The sequence below is a fragment of the Rhinolophus hipposideros genome (assembly GCF_964194185.1).
Source record: "Rhinolophus hipposideros genome assembly, chromosome: 19".
NCBI classification, from domain to species: domain Eukaryota; kingdom Metazoa; phylum Chordata; class Mammalia; order Chiroptera; family Rhinolophidae; genus Rhinolophus; species Rhinolophus hipposideros.
In genome coordinates this window covers 43,504,386-43,523,461 of record NC_138065.1, presented here as the reverse complement: position 1 = coordinate 43,523,461, position 19,076 = coordinate 43,504,386, and the positions used below count along the sequence as shown (strand labels likewise).

Here is a 19,076-nt window from a genome sequence, read left to right as displayed (position 1 = left end):
CTCTTTACTCTGTTTGCTATTGCTTCTTAGTGTTGCTGTAACCTTACTCTGCCCTCTTCTGATTGGTGACTATTAAGTTATATGTATATTAGGAAACTAAATAATAGACTGATAATATTTTAGATAAACAGTCTCTAAATTGAGGAAATGAAGATTTCGTGAGATTGATTCATGGATAGAATGTTCATACTTTAATACATAAAATTTATTACTTAATGTTTTAGTTTCTCAGAGGCCTAGATTTTTTTCGTTTCTAGGTTCTTAGTAATATTTAGATAGTAGATGTTGCTGAATATGCAATTTCTATATAAACATTAATATACGTATGTTAAAATTATTTTTAAAACAGAAACTATGTTTAAATTACTTTGCTGAAAAACTTTATTTCCATCAGATTAGGTAAATGAAAGTTGTCTGTTTATAGGGAAACAAATTAAATGTGACCAAGCCCATTTTTTGCTTTTGCTTTCTTTCCTAACAATATTATAGAGAATAAAATAAAAATGGGGGAAAAAAGAAAGTAATTAAGTAGAATAAGATATTTCTCTTATTTTAAATCAGCTATAGCTAGATGTGATCATAAGAGTACCATCTGTTGCCATGGAGCATCTTTCACTCAAGGTTAGCTTAAAAAAAAGGTTTGACCTTCTTTATGTTTAGAAAAAATAATTATCAGTGGCGTTGGCTAGCTGTAGTCTTTATTGCACCTAAATTGCTTAGCTTACATGAGGAAGTTAAAGTGGCATCCTTTCTTGACTGCAGTATCAATAGAATGCTGCATTATCTGTTCAGTTCTAAAGCATAAGAAATAGATTGTGTGTGTGTGTGTGTGTGCGCGCGCGCGCGCGCGCACGCAAAGGTTTGTGTACTAATTTTGTTTTACATTTGTATTCGAATGAAATGACTAGATTCAACATGCTTTTTAAAACTTCATTTTAAGATTTTGTTTTTCTTTGAAATATCTGTGGTACTGTGAATTAGTGTGTATAGGTATATTTGTTTTGTGTATTACTAAAGGAAATACTATTTCTCTTATTCCTGGACAGGTGAATTATTTAAGAATTAAATAATTCTAAGATTTGGGGCATCTGGGGGACATAAAAGAACAGATACTTTTTTTTTAGATATTTCAACTTTAAAGTGCCCCAGAGATTCAGAAATAGGATGGTTCTATATTATGATTAGCATCTGGAGTCTAGTCATACCTCACTTGGGCAAGAAATGTATTCTTTTAGGCTTGGGGGTTCCTGAAGGTACATATGTATCTGTATTTAAGGGATTCAGTAAAGCTGTGTGCAGTATTACAGAACTCACGAAGTGGATCCAGCCTGCAGAGACATATATTGATTAGCCCACTCAGTATTTTTATAAAATATCTAGGTTTATGGCTTCTCCTGAAAAATTGGAAGATCTGACAACCTCGGCCACATATCACCACATGGCAGCAACTGACTAAATGGACAGGTGCTCTCCAGTTTGCCAGAATCTATTCCACTCCTTATCCTGACGGTGGTGGTTGTCAGTTATCGCCACACTTGGGTAGTCACCCACTAGCTCAACTCATTTATGTTCTTACCCTGCAACTGGAGGTTTGGAATACCTAATTTATAACCATCCGTCTAAATCTCTTTTTCTGGGTCTGGTGCAATTAAAGTAAAAATAAGTAGATAGGAATTTAATATAGATAGAACAATCAACTCATTTTTTTTTTACCAGAAACATATTACATATTCATGTCTTCATTTTCTCTTGCATCTTTTTTCCCTTGAAGTATTTAATCTACTCTCTTGCAGAGTCCTGTTCATTTCAACTGCCAACACCTTGACTCATCCTTGACACCTCTGTATACAGTAGTGTGTTTCTCTTCTGAAGTCTTAGAAGACTTATTTTCTTCACCACTATATATTCATTATAGTAGAGCTTTAGAGTCTCATTCAATTAAAAACAAATAATTGTGTTCCTGTGAAGAGGCCTTTGATTAGTCTTTTTTGAATTTGGTTCACAGTTCATTTTTTCCAAAGAAATACGTATGTTGTTGTTATTTTGAAAACTAAGAAAGGATTAACTTTAAATTTTATTTCCCTAGTTTTCCTAATTGGCCTTCAGACATTAAACTTAAATACTGTTTTCCTTGCTTTCAGTTACTGATGAGGACACGGTAAAGAGGTATTTTGCCAAGTTTGAAGAAAAATTTTTCCAAACCTGTGAAAAGGAACTTGCCAAAATCAACACATTTTATTCAGGTGAGTGATTTTTTTCTTTTTTTTTTTTTTTCTTTTTTGGTACAACACATAAGAGACAATTTCTGCTGCTAAGGGAGGAGAAACTACCATGTCATTGTTTAAACTTCTGATCATCATTTAAACATTGGAGCGTGTTTTCCTGGCTGTGCTGCACTGACGTGGGCATTTTCTTTGGCTGAGGTGGGAAGGCATCAGGTACCTCAGTGTTTAGTAATAAGTCTTAGGTGGTCATTGCCTAGGTTCTCTTGCAGTTGCAAGGATTTCAGGACCTCACTGGGAAGCAGTACCTCGCTAGAACTTCAACTATAGCCCAGTCCAGTGCTTGAGAGAGTCAGAAACTTGATTTTATCATTTCTCCCAGAGCTGAATTTACAGTTCCAGCTTTTTAGTAAATGTCAGTTTTATGCCTGTCCATTGTGTTGCAGAACACTCCTCTCTGGAGCGTGGTCTGCAGAGTGGCATCTACAAGATGTAATTGGAGTTGAGAAGAAAACATTAGGACTTGTGTTTCTTTATGTCTTACTCCTTAAAAAATAATTCTGTATGTATTTACTCCCCTGCCCTTTTAACATCTGTTTTTCCATCTCACAGAGCTCAACTCAGGTTCCTTGACTCCCTCATTGTATTCCAGTTGTCAGCCCCCTCCCAGAATTACATCTCTATCAGTTATTTTATCTACTCTGTCCCTAGTGCTTTTAATCCCTTTGCCCTTATTGCCTTGTAATGCTTCTGCCTAGCGAACTCCATCTGTGGACACGTCTAGCTGTTTGCCTCCTTCATGCCTACCCCTGGGCTGCTTAGGACAGCTGGAAAAAAGTCACATAGCAGAACAAATCGGAACCACTGTAAATTCATTGTTATATTCTTAACCATGGCCTCAAAGCTTCCTGTGGGTCCTAGTCAATGCCCTTTTCCATACTCCAAATTGTTCATCTAAACCCTATATCATTTTCTTGAATTCTGTGACCTATCTTCCCCATCATGCTCCTTAATCTCCTGCAAATAAAAATAAAGGCCTTCACCTCCTGTGGGTGTATAATAATTATGCAGATCTAGGCCATTATTTCCCCAAATACCTATAGACTTTCTTACCCTTAGTCATTTTCCTCCAGTCTTTGTAGAAAAGGCATCCCTCTTAACTCCATGGAAAAATCTCTGCGACTACTGACTGAATGTCAGTTCCTTGAGACCTTGCTCCAGTAATTATCTCCTCCAAGAATTATTGCATAAACGCATCATTAACTTCCCTTTTTACTGCTTTAGTCTCCTTAGCAAGTCATTCCCTTCAAAGAAAAAAATAAACAAAAGAGGAAGCAAATATCTTAACTCTGTGTCCCCCTCCTCATCTTGCACTGATAGTTGGACTTCTTCCTGGGCAGAGGGAACAGTTTATGCAAAGGCAGAGCCATTAAAGGAAGTGGCATAGTACGTGTCCTCACTACATCACAAGTGCTTAGAAGGCAGAGATGAAATAGAAATATTATTTAAAACATGCAAATGGAAAGATTTTCAGCAAGGGGAAAATGTACAGAAGGAATGGCAATATTCTAGGAGAAAGATAATTTCCATAATAAGGAGGTAAAAGGATAGAGAGGAACCAGCAGTATAGACAGTCATGTAATATAGAATGAGGAAGAGGAGACTAAAAGAGAAAGAGTATTTAGACTGAGAAAAGGCTATTGGATGTGATCTCAGGCCGTAAATGAAAAACAGATGAAGTCAAGTTTATTCGCATTTTCTTTTACTGTGATTTTTTGAGGAAGGTTCTCTGAGCCCAATTCTAAATGGATAATTGAGATCACAAAGAATAAATAATGTTTCTTAGTTTACAAAGAAACATATCTATTGTTAACAATAGGTACATACCTTTTATATTTGAGTTACACATACATATGTGTGTATTATGTTTGTATGCACCTATATATGTGTGTATATGCAATATACTTAACTTTTATCATGAAACAATCCTTATCCTTACTACTTGTCATACGGTATTCTATTATTTGTATATTCTATTTTCTATATTTAATTATTTCTATTTGAATTTTAAAATGTTAATTTGTGATCCACCAAATTGCTTTCATGAACCTGTATTGGATTACAAGCCTTGGTTTGAAAAATGATTTCTTAGACTTGGTTACTTTTCAACACTAATTCTAGATTGAATGTCCTGAGAGGTCAGTTTGCTGTCAGATGTGGCCCATGGACATGGACATGAACATAGTCATAGTAAGATGGAACTTCCAGATTATAAACAGTGGGAGATAGAAGGGACACTATTAGAAACTGTCCAGGAGAAGTTGGCTGCAGGAGGGCTAAGGGATCCATGGGGCCACAGTAAAGCTTGGAGATACATGGGTGGCTTTGCAAACAGTGTTTCCTTTGTCCGTGCATTATATGGGGATTTGCTGCATTTGTGATAGCTGTGGGGCTGAATATTACCTGGAGTCCAAGAAGGAAGATAAGAAGCGTAACTGAAGAGAATACCTGGAAGTATCTTAGTGGCTTCCTCACTCTCTTATAAAGATAAGATTTCTTCACTGTAAAAAAAATAAATACGTAAAATAATAATTCTAGTCTTTCTACTATTAAAAACTTGGGGGCTAACTATGATTTAATGACTTCCTTTTTCTGCGTGTGTTGGCAGGGACATTAGGGCATGTCTCTTGATGTCATCACAGAGTAGGTACAAATTGATAGTCTTCAGACTGACTTTTTGCCAGGTTCAGGAAGTGATGGGTAATATGAAGACATGATTGACAGAAATAGAATTTGGCACTTGTCCTAGACGGTATCGTTTTTCTCCTTATTTAGCCACCTTTTCATTGGCAGATTGTCTTGTAGATTGCAATACTCAGACACTAGGGCACATGAAAAACTGTAATTAATACAGGAGTGAGTTCAGCTTATACACCTACCTCCACCCACTTACATCTCACAAAAATATGTAATGGTCAGCTAAAAATGGTCATTTTTCTAAGTGAGTTATAGTCTTGACTGAAACCTTTTTATACCCAAAACAAATGCTATAAAAGCCAAACAAACAAAACAGAATGAATACTACCAAAATGTGGCTATTTATTTTCATAGCAGTTCTGTTACCTACCAATTACATTTTGGATTTTTGAACCTTATTACTTTCTTTAGAAGAAGCTTACCATTTAACCTTCCTATAGTTCTATATATACTTGCTTGTAAAATGAGCAAATGGATTCCCAGCCTGCTAGGGTTGCATATGTGAGGAGTCAGAAGCTACTGTCAATATTTCAGAAAATCTGATGTGAGTTATTTTCTTGCTCTTTATATTTTATTACATGTTTTTGGTTGATAAGATACGAGGATTTATTTAGATTTGTAGATAAAATGTTTTTAGTATTTGAAAGCCATGGGAGGAGAGAGTAATTTTTTAAAGGAGTAGTCCTTTTTGGTGATAACATTACTAATCACTGATCTAAAAGTCTCCCAGGTCTTTTCCAACACTAAAAATGGTGTCAATCCTGAAGTCTGTAATGTTAGAAACCATTTTTGTGGTGACCAAGTATGTCTTTTTCCATTGGTGATAGTAAACACTTCACGTTACAACATCTTTCTTTTTTCTTGAACCAGTTTGCTTTCTTTCTCCATTCAAAATACTTAGCTTCAAAGCTCAACTTAATTGCTCTTCAATAAATTGGAATATATTCTGCAAAAAGAAACAAACAAACAAAAAATGTTTAGCTTCTCAGCAGTGTTTTTATGGGCCTACATTAAAAAAAACCGAACCAGAATATATCTGTTGCTTTTAATTTTCCACAATTAAAACAGGCAAGCCCTTTTTATTGATTGGTGTGTTTTAAATAGCCAAGAGCTTTTTCCTTTGTTTCTAAACAGTTTCAGTTGTTTTGAGCCTATCCTAATTTTTTTGGCTTCAGTTTTTATATTAGGAACTCACAGCAATGTTACGTGCTTTTCCTTTCATACCAAAAAGGAGGGAGTGAAGAAGGGAAGAAAGGAGATTGTAGTAGTGTTATTTATAAGTAGGAAAATCATGGAAATAGAAACAGATTTATTTCTTAGTTAAATATTTTCAGGCTTCATATAAATCCAAGACCAATTAGATAATAATTACTCAGAACTATTCCTATTATACAGTTATCCTTATAATCCTGTTATGCTATATTTGTTTTTCTTTATTCTTATTGAGACACTTTATATTACTATTGCCACTGAGTATGTGTAATGAAACATAAGAATCTCTTTCACGGAAATACTAAATGTTCATTTTACATGTGATTTTATGTATCTAGTACCCACATATTTAAACTGACTTAGTGGCTGGTTTTGCTCTTTGCTTATATGTGTGTTAAACTATAGATTAGATGTATATTTAAGTAGGGTGATCATTGGTCTGTAATGTTGTTTAAAATTCCCATGGGCGCAGCATTTCTTCCTGTATCATGACTCTTGAATTTTGAGCTCATTACAACAGAATCAGTTACTTAAGAACTATTAGAGAAGATGGGGGGATGGGGGTGGAGGAGGTGAATTAAAGCAATCAGTCTGGCTTGCTTTCTTGTTAACACATCTGATGAAAATTTAAAAAAATTTATATATTATCCACAATAAATCTTTCTTCATTTTGTTAAAAACAAAGCTGATTGATAAGTTTCTATTAAAAACAAGCCATGTAAAACCAACTTCATTTTCTTTCTCTTCTTTCCTCGTCCTGCCCTCCTCCCTTTTCTTATGTTTCTTTCTAAGACTGAAAGGTTGGGGAATGCCCATGGTCATAGGGTAACACAATTCTCGGATGGCATCTTCACAAAAAAACCAGACTATCATCTAAGTTAATGCTCTTTTAAACTATAGGTGGAGGCCCAATAAATGGGTCAGGAAAGTAAAGTACCTGGGGTTATCACAGGAATTTTTTTAAATATGACTTAAATGTAGTTGAATAGAAAATATCAGAGTTTATTTACCAGTTATATCTACTTTATGTGTACCACATGATACCTGGCATTTTAGAGTTTTGCAAAGTACTGTGGAACAGACATGAAGCATTGACTTTTCTTGGAGGAAAAGAAAGGGATTGAAGAAAAGCCTCCAGAAGAAGTACCTTTGCAAATGCATGGGCATTTGCCAAATGCCATTGGAGGAGTGTGTTTGGGGATAACGGTCGGGGAGTTGAAGAGTGGTGTCCCAGGGCAAGGGAAAAAGTATCCAGATGCGTAGTGACGTTAAAGTACATGACATATTTAGGGGTGAGGAGGGTAACAAATAGTCTGCGGAGGCTGGACTTGTAGAGAATAAGGAGTAAGTTGGTGATTAGAGAGAAAATTGGAGGAATAGGATGTTTTATTCACACATGGAGATTTTAGACTTCAGTAGCTGAGGTGTAACAATTTCAGTAATAAGAATACCAGATAAAAGCAGAACAAAAATTGCATGCAATGTAACAAGATTAACTATCCTGAATCATCTATGATGGATCAACATTCTTCTAAAGTTACTTTGTATTTTGAATTCACATTGAGGTCCATAAATGTTGGTAAGATTGCAGGAGAAGTAAACAATAAAAGTATTCTAGGACACTAACTTTATCAAGACTTATTCTTCAATTGCATAACGATATGACAGCTTTGCTATTCTGAAGATAGCTTGTAGTTCTGAAATAACTTTTTCTAAAAGTAAAACAAATACATAAATCTGGTGAAAACTAAGTATCTTGTTAACCCTTATTTTAGCCCTTTAAGGGGCACATAGGTGCTTTGAAAGTTCTTGAATGGTTATTGGAAATGTCTATCAAATATTTTTTATATGAGATCTTATAGCATTAAGTATATATTAAAATAATCAGTTCTCATTCACAGTCACTTGATTTCCTGGCATGAGTAGAAATTGGAATTTATTGCCAAATAGGGTGTTTTCATCAATATTTATAAAATTGCTTTGAAATAGTCATTTTTATTTTATTTATTTTTCCATTAAAGTTTATCACGGTGACCACTGTTAGCAAAGTGATATAGATTTCAGGTGTACAATTCTGTACATCATCATTTATATATCACATTGTGTGTTCGTCACCCAGAGTCAGTCTCTTTCCATCACCATATATTATTTCTTATAAGCGTATTTGTAGATTTTTCATTCACAGACCAAAGTATGTTCTTATATATACACATATACCTTTTTCCAGGTTTTGTGCTGTCCCATATGTTTGAGTTTTTTGGAGGTCTGAAAATTGAGATGTCATTACAAAATAGATTAGGGCTCTTGTCAAAAGCAGTGTTTTTCATCCTTTTTAAACCTATGCTCCTTTTGATAAGTATAAAATTCTCACTCCATAACTATAGTAATATTGAATATTACTATATTGCATATGATTGCTTTCAAATATAAACATGTCCTTTATATTTCCCTACTCCCACCCAGGGACTCTGTCTCTCCCATATGCTCTTCTAGATAGTCTCGCCCTTAAGAAAGAGAATCACTTGTTTAAAGAAAGTAGCAAACTACCCCTGAAATTTTCATTTCTCCTATATTTCTATATAGGAACTTGGATTACTACGGGGAACTTTTCCCTACATATTCATTCATTCATTCATTCACTCACTCATTCACTCAACAAACATGAATTGAGCCTGCTATATGCAAGCTTTTATGATACAATGGTGAAGATGGTAGTCCACACAAAAGCTTGTACATGAATGTTTTTCTTTTTAATTAATTTTATTGGGGTGACAATTGTTAGTAAATTTACATAGATTTCAGGTGTACAATTCTGTATTACATCGTCTATAAATCCCATTGTGTGTTGCACATGAATGTTAATAGCAAAATTTATAGTAAAAAAACTCTAAACAATCCAAGTGTCCATCAACTGATGAGTATTTAAAGAAAATATGGTGTATCCACACAATGAAATACACTTCAGCAATGAAAGGAACAAACTACTGATCCGTGCTCTGAACCTCAAAATCATTATGCTAAGTTAAAGCCAGACGCAAAAGACTATATATTGTATGGTTCCTTTATATAAAGTGTCCAGAAAAGGCCAATCTATGGAGACAGAAAGCAGATCAGTGGTTACCTGCGGGTGGGGGTAAGAGTGAGGTCTGACAGCCAACAGCCAGGACAAGAACTGTAGGGGGTGATGGAAATGTTCCAAAATTGGATTGCGGTGATGTTTGCACAACTCTACAAATATACTAAAAATCAGAAAACTGTATCATTTTTTTTATAGTTTTATTTTATTTTATTTTATGTTTACATCCCTCACACCGTGAACCCCCCTACCCCCATCCACCACCACCCCGACCTCACACCGAGCCATCACATTATACACATAAAATTATAGTTGGCATTCATTAATGTCCAGCCTCTGGTGTACAATGCCATGATCAGGCATCCACAGCATCCCTGAGGTGGTCTCCCAAACAGGGCACATGTCCATCGGACACCCAACAAAATCCCCAAACACTATTGAATAAGTTCCCCAAAGTAATTCTCAAAAAACCCTGAGGCCATCCTGTGGTCACCAGCCACCCCCCAATCCCTTCACCCTTCCCCCCATTCCCAACCCCCTCCCCCCCGCCCATCTAACAACTCTCGGTTTTTTGTGTCCCCAAAACTGTTTCTGATTAGTTCATACACATATTCTTTTCTTTAGATTCCGCATATAAGTGAGATCATATGGTACTTGTCTTTCTCTTTCTGACTTATTTCACTTAACATAATGTTCTCTAGATCCATCCATGTTGTTGCAAATGATAAGATTTCTTTTTTCTTTATGGCTGCGTAATACTCCATTGTATAAATGTACCACAGCTTCTTAATCCAGTCATCTACCGATGGGCATTTCGGTTGTTTCCATATCTTGGCTATTGTGTAAAGTGCTGCAATAAACATAGGAGTGCATACGGATTTTTGAATTGGAGTTTTGGATTTCTCCGGGTAGATGCCTAGGAGTGGACAGAAAACTGTATCATTGCCCTGGGTGAATTGTATGGTATGTAAAGTATACCTGAAAAAAATCTATTAAAAAATAAGTTGTTCATTAAAAAAAATGAAGATTATAGAGCCATTGCCCTCAGAGAACTCAGTCAATGAAGCAAACATATAAACAAAGAATTCCATGCAGGGTGCTATCCATGCATGTATGTGTTGCCTTGAGGCCCTAAGGAGGGAACTTCATTTTGTAACTGAGAATTGTTGGGCAAGAAAGACTTGACATAGAAAGTGGTACTTGAGATGAGCCGTGTAAAATGAGTAAGGGGTTTGCCAGATGGAGAGGCATTGGTTTCTTGACTTATTGCTGGCACGTAGGAAGTAGCAGATCCTTTCTTTCCATTTTTTGGACTTCTTACATTTTAAATATCATGTAATGAAAGATGTAAATAATTATAAAATTTATGTATTGACAACTCAGGCTAAGGAAGCTAAACAAATAGCAATTTCATATGTTACTTCTTTAATAGTAAAAATTGATCATATTACTTACGATATTCTGGATGTGGGCTCTTACTAATTACCTGAGATTTTTTTTTATCAGCAGATTAATTTATATACTTAATAAGTCCTCATATCTTTTATGATATATGTGTCTTTAATTGTGTATATTTTTTCAATTGGCTATTAAGTGATTAAGGCATAAATACTTAAGTTCTTTGAACCTAACTACTTAATAAACAGAAGTGGTAGGTATATCTTTTGGCCTAGGAGCATCATGAAAAAATTACTGAGATACTAGTTGCCCCGTGAACCAAGAAAGCACCAAGAAGGTCCCTACTGTGTTTGATCATAACAATAACAAGACAAACATATTTGCAATAGAAATGTTTAACTCGTATAAAAATAACCCTGAGATTTATTTTCCTTTTGACTTTAGTGTGAGATCTGAAAATAGGTGAATAGTGCTTTTTCTTACAACATGGAAGACTAGAAAGAAATCCTGAAAACCTCTCATTGCAAAACACTAAAGTGCTGCGTAAAATACGCAAAATTATTAGAAAACAAAATATATGCTTAATTAGGATAGAGACATAAAAGAGTATCAAAACTATGAGCAAAGAATAAGAAATTATCAAAATTGCCTTTCTAAAATAGCCAATTAGAACTTTTAAAAATAAAAATATCACTGAAATTAATATCTTAATTAAACTAAATTAGGTAGAGCTTAAGAGAGAATTTATAAACTACAAGAGAATTTATAAGAGTTGAAGTAGATACCCAGAATATAACACAAAGAGATAAATAGGAAAATATAAGATATGTAAAAGACAGGAAGAAGATCAAAAGGCCATAGTTGATACCTGTGATTTGCTCTTTCCACTACCCATCCCATATTTCCTTTGCCCTCAGCTAGAATTCCAGCTGGCTAGGGTTTTTACTGGTTGGGATGACCCAAACTTTAATTCTTGAAGGATCTGAACCCTCAATAGTTCTGTCTTTTTTATGATTGCTGTAGTTTTTTGTTAACTTTTATTGTTGGTTATGGAAGTACTAGGATGTGTTCCAGAGAGCTCCTGGGGTGCAGACACAATCCTACTTGCTTCTATTGTGTATCAAGAACTCATTGTCCCCTTGGCAATCAGTACCAATCACTTTAACCAGTGAACACATTCTTTGCCTACTGGTTCAGTGGTATGATGAGCCCAGAATGGCCAGGTGCAGTCTTGTCTTTTAATTCAGTGGAACCATTGCTTTATTCCCCTGAAAGAAGCATTTCCCCTTCAGAACTAACCAACAGGGTGAGCTCAAGTTGCAGATTGGGAAGCAAAAATTATGTGAGTAGAGTATTATGTTTAGAGTGAGAGGAACCACTTACACTTCCACCCCTTGATTCCTAGACTGTGTTTTGGCCATGGTTGGGACAGCACCATATAATGGTCTCAATACTGCGTCCTATAAGGCAGAAGCCCATCCTTTCAGATTTTTGTCTCCCAACTCATTTCACTAAGCTTTTCTATTAGGCCAGCTATTTCTGGGTATGTGGTAAGACCATTTTACTTCATGGATATTCCCATTGCTTTACTGCCTTTGCTGTGAAATGAGTTCCTTGATCAGAAATAAAGCTGTGTGGAATATCACGAAAATGGATAAAATGTTCTACTTAACAGTGGTGCTAGCAGGAGCATTCATTATGAGCAGGGAAGGCACATTCTTGTGAAGAATACATTTGTTCCGGAGAGGACAAATCTCTGTCCTGTCCTGTTCTGTTCTTCCTTCCCTGCAGATCTTGGCAACCACTGGTCTCCTTTCTGTCTCTATATATTTACCTGCTCTGGACATTTTAATAAATGGGATCATACAATATATGGTATTTTGTGTCTGGCTTCTTTGACTTACCATGATGTTTTCAAGATTCATCCATGTTATAGCATGAATCAGTATTTCATTCTTTTTTATGCCTTAATAATAATATTCCATTGTACATATATGCCGTATTTCGCCTATCCATTCAGTTAATGGACATATAGGTTGTTTCCACTTTTTGAGTATTATGAATGCAAGTTTATGTGAACATCTTTTCAGTTCTTTTGGGTTTATACCTAGGAGTGGAATTGCTGGATCTTAAGGTAACTATGTTTAACCTTTTGAGAACTGCCAAACTGTTGCAAATTACTGTGTGCTGTACCATTTTGCATTTTCACTCTTAGTGGCTTTTTAAATACAATATCTTCATCTGTAAAAAGAAAGGGTACACTTGAGGTTTTACAGGGAGGGAAGTGTAGGATAGAATGAAAGTGTGCTATACAGAAACATTTTCATATCCAGTTCTGTTACATGTTAACGGTTTTTCCTTAGAAATTTTAGGGAAACAAATTAGAATAATTAGTAAAAATTTAGATGAGTCACTGAAAACTTTCACCACCATTTTTATCTTGATGATTTGACAATTCTGTTGTATTTCTTATAGAAAAGCTGGCAGAGGCTCAGCGCAGGTTTGCTACTCTTCAGAATGAACTGCAGTCCTCACTGGATGCTCAGAAAGAAAGCACGGGTGTTACAACGCTGCGGCAGCGCCGAAAGCCAGTCTTCCACCTGTCGCATGAGGAACGTGTCCAACATAGGAATATTAAAGACCTTAAACTGGCCTTCAGCGAGTTCTACCTCAGTCTTATCCTGCTGCAGAACTATCAGGTACTTAGATTCTTACCCTGGAGAATGGCTCCTTTAAATAATTGAGAAATTATACTAAATGGAATTACCTTGAGCTGTATTAATGAGCCATTCCAAAAAGGGAAGTCCTTAGCATGTCATTATTCTTTGTACTTTTATCTTTTTAATTACATATTCTTGAATTTTTTCCTTATGTTGCTTTTGAAATTTGGTGCAGTTTCTCCCATTGATGTTATCGCGCACAGTAGCAAGTTCTGAAAGATGTGATTGATATGATCCTAACAAATCTGAGCCAGTTAATCAGTTGCAGAATGGAGACTTGAAGTGCTAAATGAAGCAATCCAAAGGAAATTTTTTAAAACAATTCTAGCTGAAGAATTCAACTGTAAGAACATGGTATTTATATACCAGTTAGTATTTTTGAAGACTAGTGAGATTTCTTTAATAATTTTAACTGTTTAAAAAGTCAAAGTGCAATGTAAATATTTCCCTTTTTTGCTATCAGAAGGAAATATCAAGAGAAAAATTTATTTCTTCTGTGGGCAGTTTGTAATTTCGAATCTTGTTTATTTGGCTGACTAATTTGTAAGCCTAAATTATATGAAGCTGAATTATAGCTCTTTGGCCTCAGAAGTTTCAATAGTCAGTATTTCTGATTAGCTAAGATGAAACTTTTATTAGACACTTTCAGTTGGTAATTCAGTTGCATATTCTACATATGTACTTTAATGAGAAGTTTGGCTTCATCTCAGTTGAGACATTTCAGTCAAAGCTAAAAGTGTGTATATACATGCACTTTTGCATGCAGTTTGTAGGTTGTATACAGAATTTTTATTAAGATTTTTAAAAATTGATAAGCAATATGGGATTGAAGTATTTTTCTGATTGATTAAAATTTTGTATGTCACCAGATTTTTAAAAAGTTACAGTCAAATGTTAAGTGCTTTAGTTGGCTGCTGTTATACCTTAAAAATTGAGTTTATATACACCCAATTACTATTTATACAGTGCTCATTTGTTTTCAAAGATATTGCGTGACTAAGAAGTAGTGAGACACATTCTACCAGCCACTGTTTCACTACTTTTTAGTCAAACTGGGTTTGTTCTTAGCATTCATTAATGAGAATCATAAAATACTTGTACTAGAAGGCCCAATCACAGAAATGAAAGATAGATTAGTTGACATTCCATACTAACATGCATTGTTTATGCTTTCTTTAAAATAAACTAAAAGAACATAAAAAAATCTCAGAAGTAGTTTGCCGCTAATATATACATATATTTTATAAAAGGTATATTTTGGTTTTGTTAAAACCCTTGTTGACTTTTCTACAGTGAACATTTTTATAACTTGATTTAATAAAAATGTTAATTTCAGGGGGAAAAAAATATATATAAAGGAAAATTTCTTTCCTTTGAAATTTATCAGTAGGCTTTATAATTTATTTTTAAAAAACAAAAATATATTTCTTCTTTCTTTTAATGCTATAAAACTAACATTTCATATTTTATTAATTATGCTTGTGTGTTACAGGCAAATATCCTTGTTAAATTTTATTTCATTAACTTTCCCAGAAGCTTTGGTTTGGGTCATTATAAAAAGCTCCTTGGGAAAACAAAAATGATTATTAGTTATAAAAGTTTTGATCTATCCTCTGTTCTTTGAAGCTATCTGTTCTGTATGAATACATTTACTTTGAGAATAAGGAGAAGGGAAAATTGTTTGAAAGCAGTCTCTAAGTCATGGTATATGTACCCCAAAGAGAGTTTAAAATGATTCATTAAAGTATGGGGGGGGGGAAGTAAACAAACCAGCAAGCAGTGAAAGCCTAATTTGGAGTGAGTGCTCAATTTTTTTACTAATGGGGATATGTGATCAGCAAATTTGGGAGATCTTTGGTTTAAAGAACCTTGCAAATCCACAGTTTCTTGCTTTTTTTTTTTTTAAATAAATTTTATTGGGGAATATTGGGGACAGTGTGTTTCTCCAGGGTCTATCAGCTCCAAGTTGTTGTCCTTCAGTCTAGTTGTGGAGGGCGCAGCTCAGCTCCTAGTCCAGTCACCGTTTTCAATCTTTAGTTGCAGGGGGCGCAGCCCACCATCACATGGAGGGAATTGAACCGGCAACCCTGTTACTTAGAGCTCACTCTGCAACCAACTGAGCGAGCCACCCGGCCGCCCCTCTTGCTTTTTTTTGCACATTGATAAAACAACAATAGAATTTGAAAGTGTACAAAAGTAGGATTTTGATATTGTAGAAATGGAGGAAAAGTGCTAGCTCCTATCCATTATCAGCAAAACCCTGTAAGTGTGATCACTACTTCTTTTCTACTGACTCTTTGCACTCCCGTCCCCAAACTGAGAATGGATGGAAGCAAAATGAAAGTTAGAAATAGATGATCTTTCGTTTTCCATGCCGGTTCATGCATAGTATTGCATAGTAGTAGGGGGGAAATACGTAGCTACACTACTCCTTCAAAAAGCAGAGAACTTATAAATGTGTTCGTGCATGATAAATCCAAAATGTTTTCTGAAAATACTCTTTTGATCAAAGAATCAAAATAATGTAAATTAGCTATTTTGAGAATAATTATACATAGGAAAATGGAAATAAAAATGTTTTCAGTTTAGGACTTCTGCTAATTTTTTTGAAATAGAAATAATAGGATTCTTGGTTAAGGTTTCTTTCTACTACTGATTGCTTACTACCTTGAAATGAATAAATAAGAAAGAAGAGTCTTATCCTTTTAGTAAATTGCTTTATGAAATCATTGCCATTTCACTCAGTACTCAGAACTTCATTCAGCTCTGTCTACTCATACTGCTTGTTATTTTTCATCTTTATGGTATTAGAAATTATAATAGTGTTTCTCATTTCTTTCCATAGAATTTGAATTTTACAGGGTTTCGAAAAATCCTTAAAAAGCATGACAAGATCCTGGAAACATCTCGTGGAGCAGATTGGCGAGTGGCTCATGTAGAAGTGGCCCCATTTTACACATGCAAGAAAATCAACCAGCTCATCTCTGAAACTGAGGTACAGTAATCTCACATACTACATATTTTCCAATAATTTACATATCTAATTTTTAATGAAATAATTCCTTATTTCTGTCCTTCTTTATTAGTTGCTAGCATTGAATATATACATTCTTAACTCATGATTTTTTTTCTTTTGCTTTATCAATACTCATTTACCAAGAGGTTATCAGAATACCATATATGCCTGGGGTGCCAAAAAAATGTGTACACATGACTTGTATTCATTTTTTGTTATCGGTATATATTGAGTATTAACAATTTTAATACAGTCTTTTCCTTTGTATAAATGATTCAGAATTATTTATGCAATTCTCAAGTTTAGTATAACCTTTGTCAACATTTAATAATATGTCTTTCTAGGCTGTAGTGACCAATGAACTTGAAGATGGTGACAGACAAAAAGCTATGAAACGTTTACGTGTTCCCCCTTTGGGAGCTGCTCAGGTTAGTATTTGTTTCCAGTTATTTGGTGGGTTGATTTTGCCAATTTAATAATGAACACAATTTGTTTAGCTGGTAAAATATACTGATTTCAATACTTTAAAAAAATGTTTCAGTCAAAGTTTATGTTATTAGTATTGTTACTTTTGTTTTAAAAAATTAGGTGCCAAGTCTCATTGCATAATGAATTGTAATGTCTTCCCACCTTTCTCTGTCTTATCCTGTACTCCTTCTCTTGTTTATTGTTACTGACATGCTAACTTCTTGGTCTCACTAAATGATTAAGAGGAGATATATATTTGATGAGGAGGGGGTTCAGATGTGCTGGGCTACTAAAAAAGCATTTATTAACTGATATCTATACGTTAGTTACACATACAAAAAAAATTAAGTGATACCTTCTGTTGTGTAAAACAAGTCTCAATAAAGTTCAAAAGATTTAAATTATAGAAAATAATGTTCTCTAACCACAGTGGCATAGAAATCCAAAACAGAAAGAGCTTTCTTATCCTAATAAAAGGTCTTTACAAACACCTACAACTAATATCGTTCTTAATGGTGAAACACTGAATGCTGTCTCCTTAACATTCAGCATTGTACTGGAGATTATAGCCAATGCAGTAAGGTAAAAAAAAAAAAAAAGAAGAAGTAAGAGGTATTCAAATTAGAAAGAAAGAAGTTAAACTGGTGGGGTTTTTTGTAGATGACATGATAACCTATGTCGAATATCCAAGGAATCTATAGACTAGCTACTAGAACTAATAAATGAATTTAGCAAAGTTGTAGAATACAAGATCAATATATAAAAATCAATTGTATTTCTATATACCATCAAGAACAGTTGGAAATGAAAAATTTTAAAATAATGCTATTCATAATGAAAATATGAAATATTTAGGGATAAGTATGACAAAAGATGAGCAAGATCTCTACATTGAAAGCTACAAAACATTGCTCAGAGAAATTAAAGAAAAATAGGTGAGTGATATACCAAGTTCATGGGTTAGAAAACCCATTATTTTAAAGATATTTCTTTCTAAATTGATCTGTAGATACAGCACTATCCAACTCAGAATCTCAACAGGACTTTTTTTTTTAATAATTGGTAAGCAGATTTTAAAATGTGGAAATACAAAAGATCAAGAATAGCCAAAACAGCTTTGGAACCACTAAGTTGAAGGATTAACACTACCTGATATCAAACTTACTATTAAAGCTACAGTAATCGAGACAGTTGTGGTATTAGTGTCAGGATAGGCAAATAGGTTAATGGGACAGAGTAGCATCTATAAATAGACCGGTAAGTATATGGATAACTACTTTTCAATAAAGATGCAAAGACCGTTCAGTGGAGAAATTCAGTGGAGAAAGGATAGTCTTTTTCAACAAATGATGCTGGAGCAATTGGCTTACATATGAAAAAAAAAGAACTTCCATACATTCTTCACACTATATACAAAAATTAATTTTAAGTGTACCGTAGACCTAAATGAAAACCTAAAACTATAAATTTTTGAAGAAGACATGGGAGAAAGTACAGATGACTTTGGGTTACATAAAGATTTCTTAGAAATGACACTTCATCAAAATTAAAAACTTCTTCAAAAGACAATCTTAAGAGAATGAAAAGAAAAGCAACAGACTAGGAGAAAATATTTACAAAACATATCTGATGAAATACTTGTATCCAGAATGTATAAAGAACTCCAGTACTCAATGATAAGAAAACAGACAACCCCGCTGAAAAATGGGGTTGAACAGATACTTAATTGAAGATGTATGGGTGGTACATAAGCATGTGAACAGATGATGTTCAATATCATTAGTCATAGCAAATGTAAATTAAAACTATATTGAGCTAATACCTATTAGAATGACTAAAATTTAAAAGATTGGCATACTAAATGTTGAAGGAACAAGAACTCTTATATCTCATGCTGCTTGTAAAATGATATAACCACATTGGAAAACAGTTTGGCAGTTTCTTAAAAAGTTAAATCTTTTACCTACCATATGATCCAACCATTATACTCTTAGATATTTTACCCATGACAAATGCAAGCATGTGTTCATGTAAAGACGTGTGCCCAAATGTTTGTAACAGCTTTAGTTGTGTAATAATAGCCTAAAACTGGAAACAAGCCAAATGTCTATCAATGAATAGGTAAATGGATAAACAGTTATGGTATATCCATACAATGGAATACTATTCAGCAATAAAAAGGGAGTAAACATTAATATATGGAACAA

The 19,076-nt window shown here is 34.3% G+C and overlaps 1 protein-coding gene across 2 annotated transcripts in view; it reads left to right on the top strand.

Annotated features, from left to right (window-relative positions):
* Window positions 1-19,076, top strand: part of XPR1 (xenotropic and polytropic retrovirus receptor 1) — a 138,378-nt gene that overhangs the window by 74,839 nt on the left and 44,463 nt on the right. For both annotated transcript variants that reach the window (XM_081026994.1, XM_081026995.1), the window contains exons 3-6: window positions 2,142-2,243; window positions 13,141-13,364; window positions 16,231-16,380; window positions 16,746-16,829. In XM_081026994.1, coding sequence (XP_080883120.1) covers window positions 2,142-2,243; window positions 13,141-13,364; window positions 16,231-16,380; window positions 16,746-16,829 — 560 coding nt within the window. The remainder of the gene's footprint in view (window positions 1-2,141; window positions 2,244-13,140; window positions 13,365-16,230; window positions 16,381-16,745; window positions 16,830-19,076) is intronic.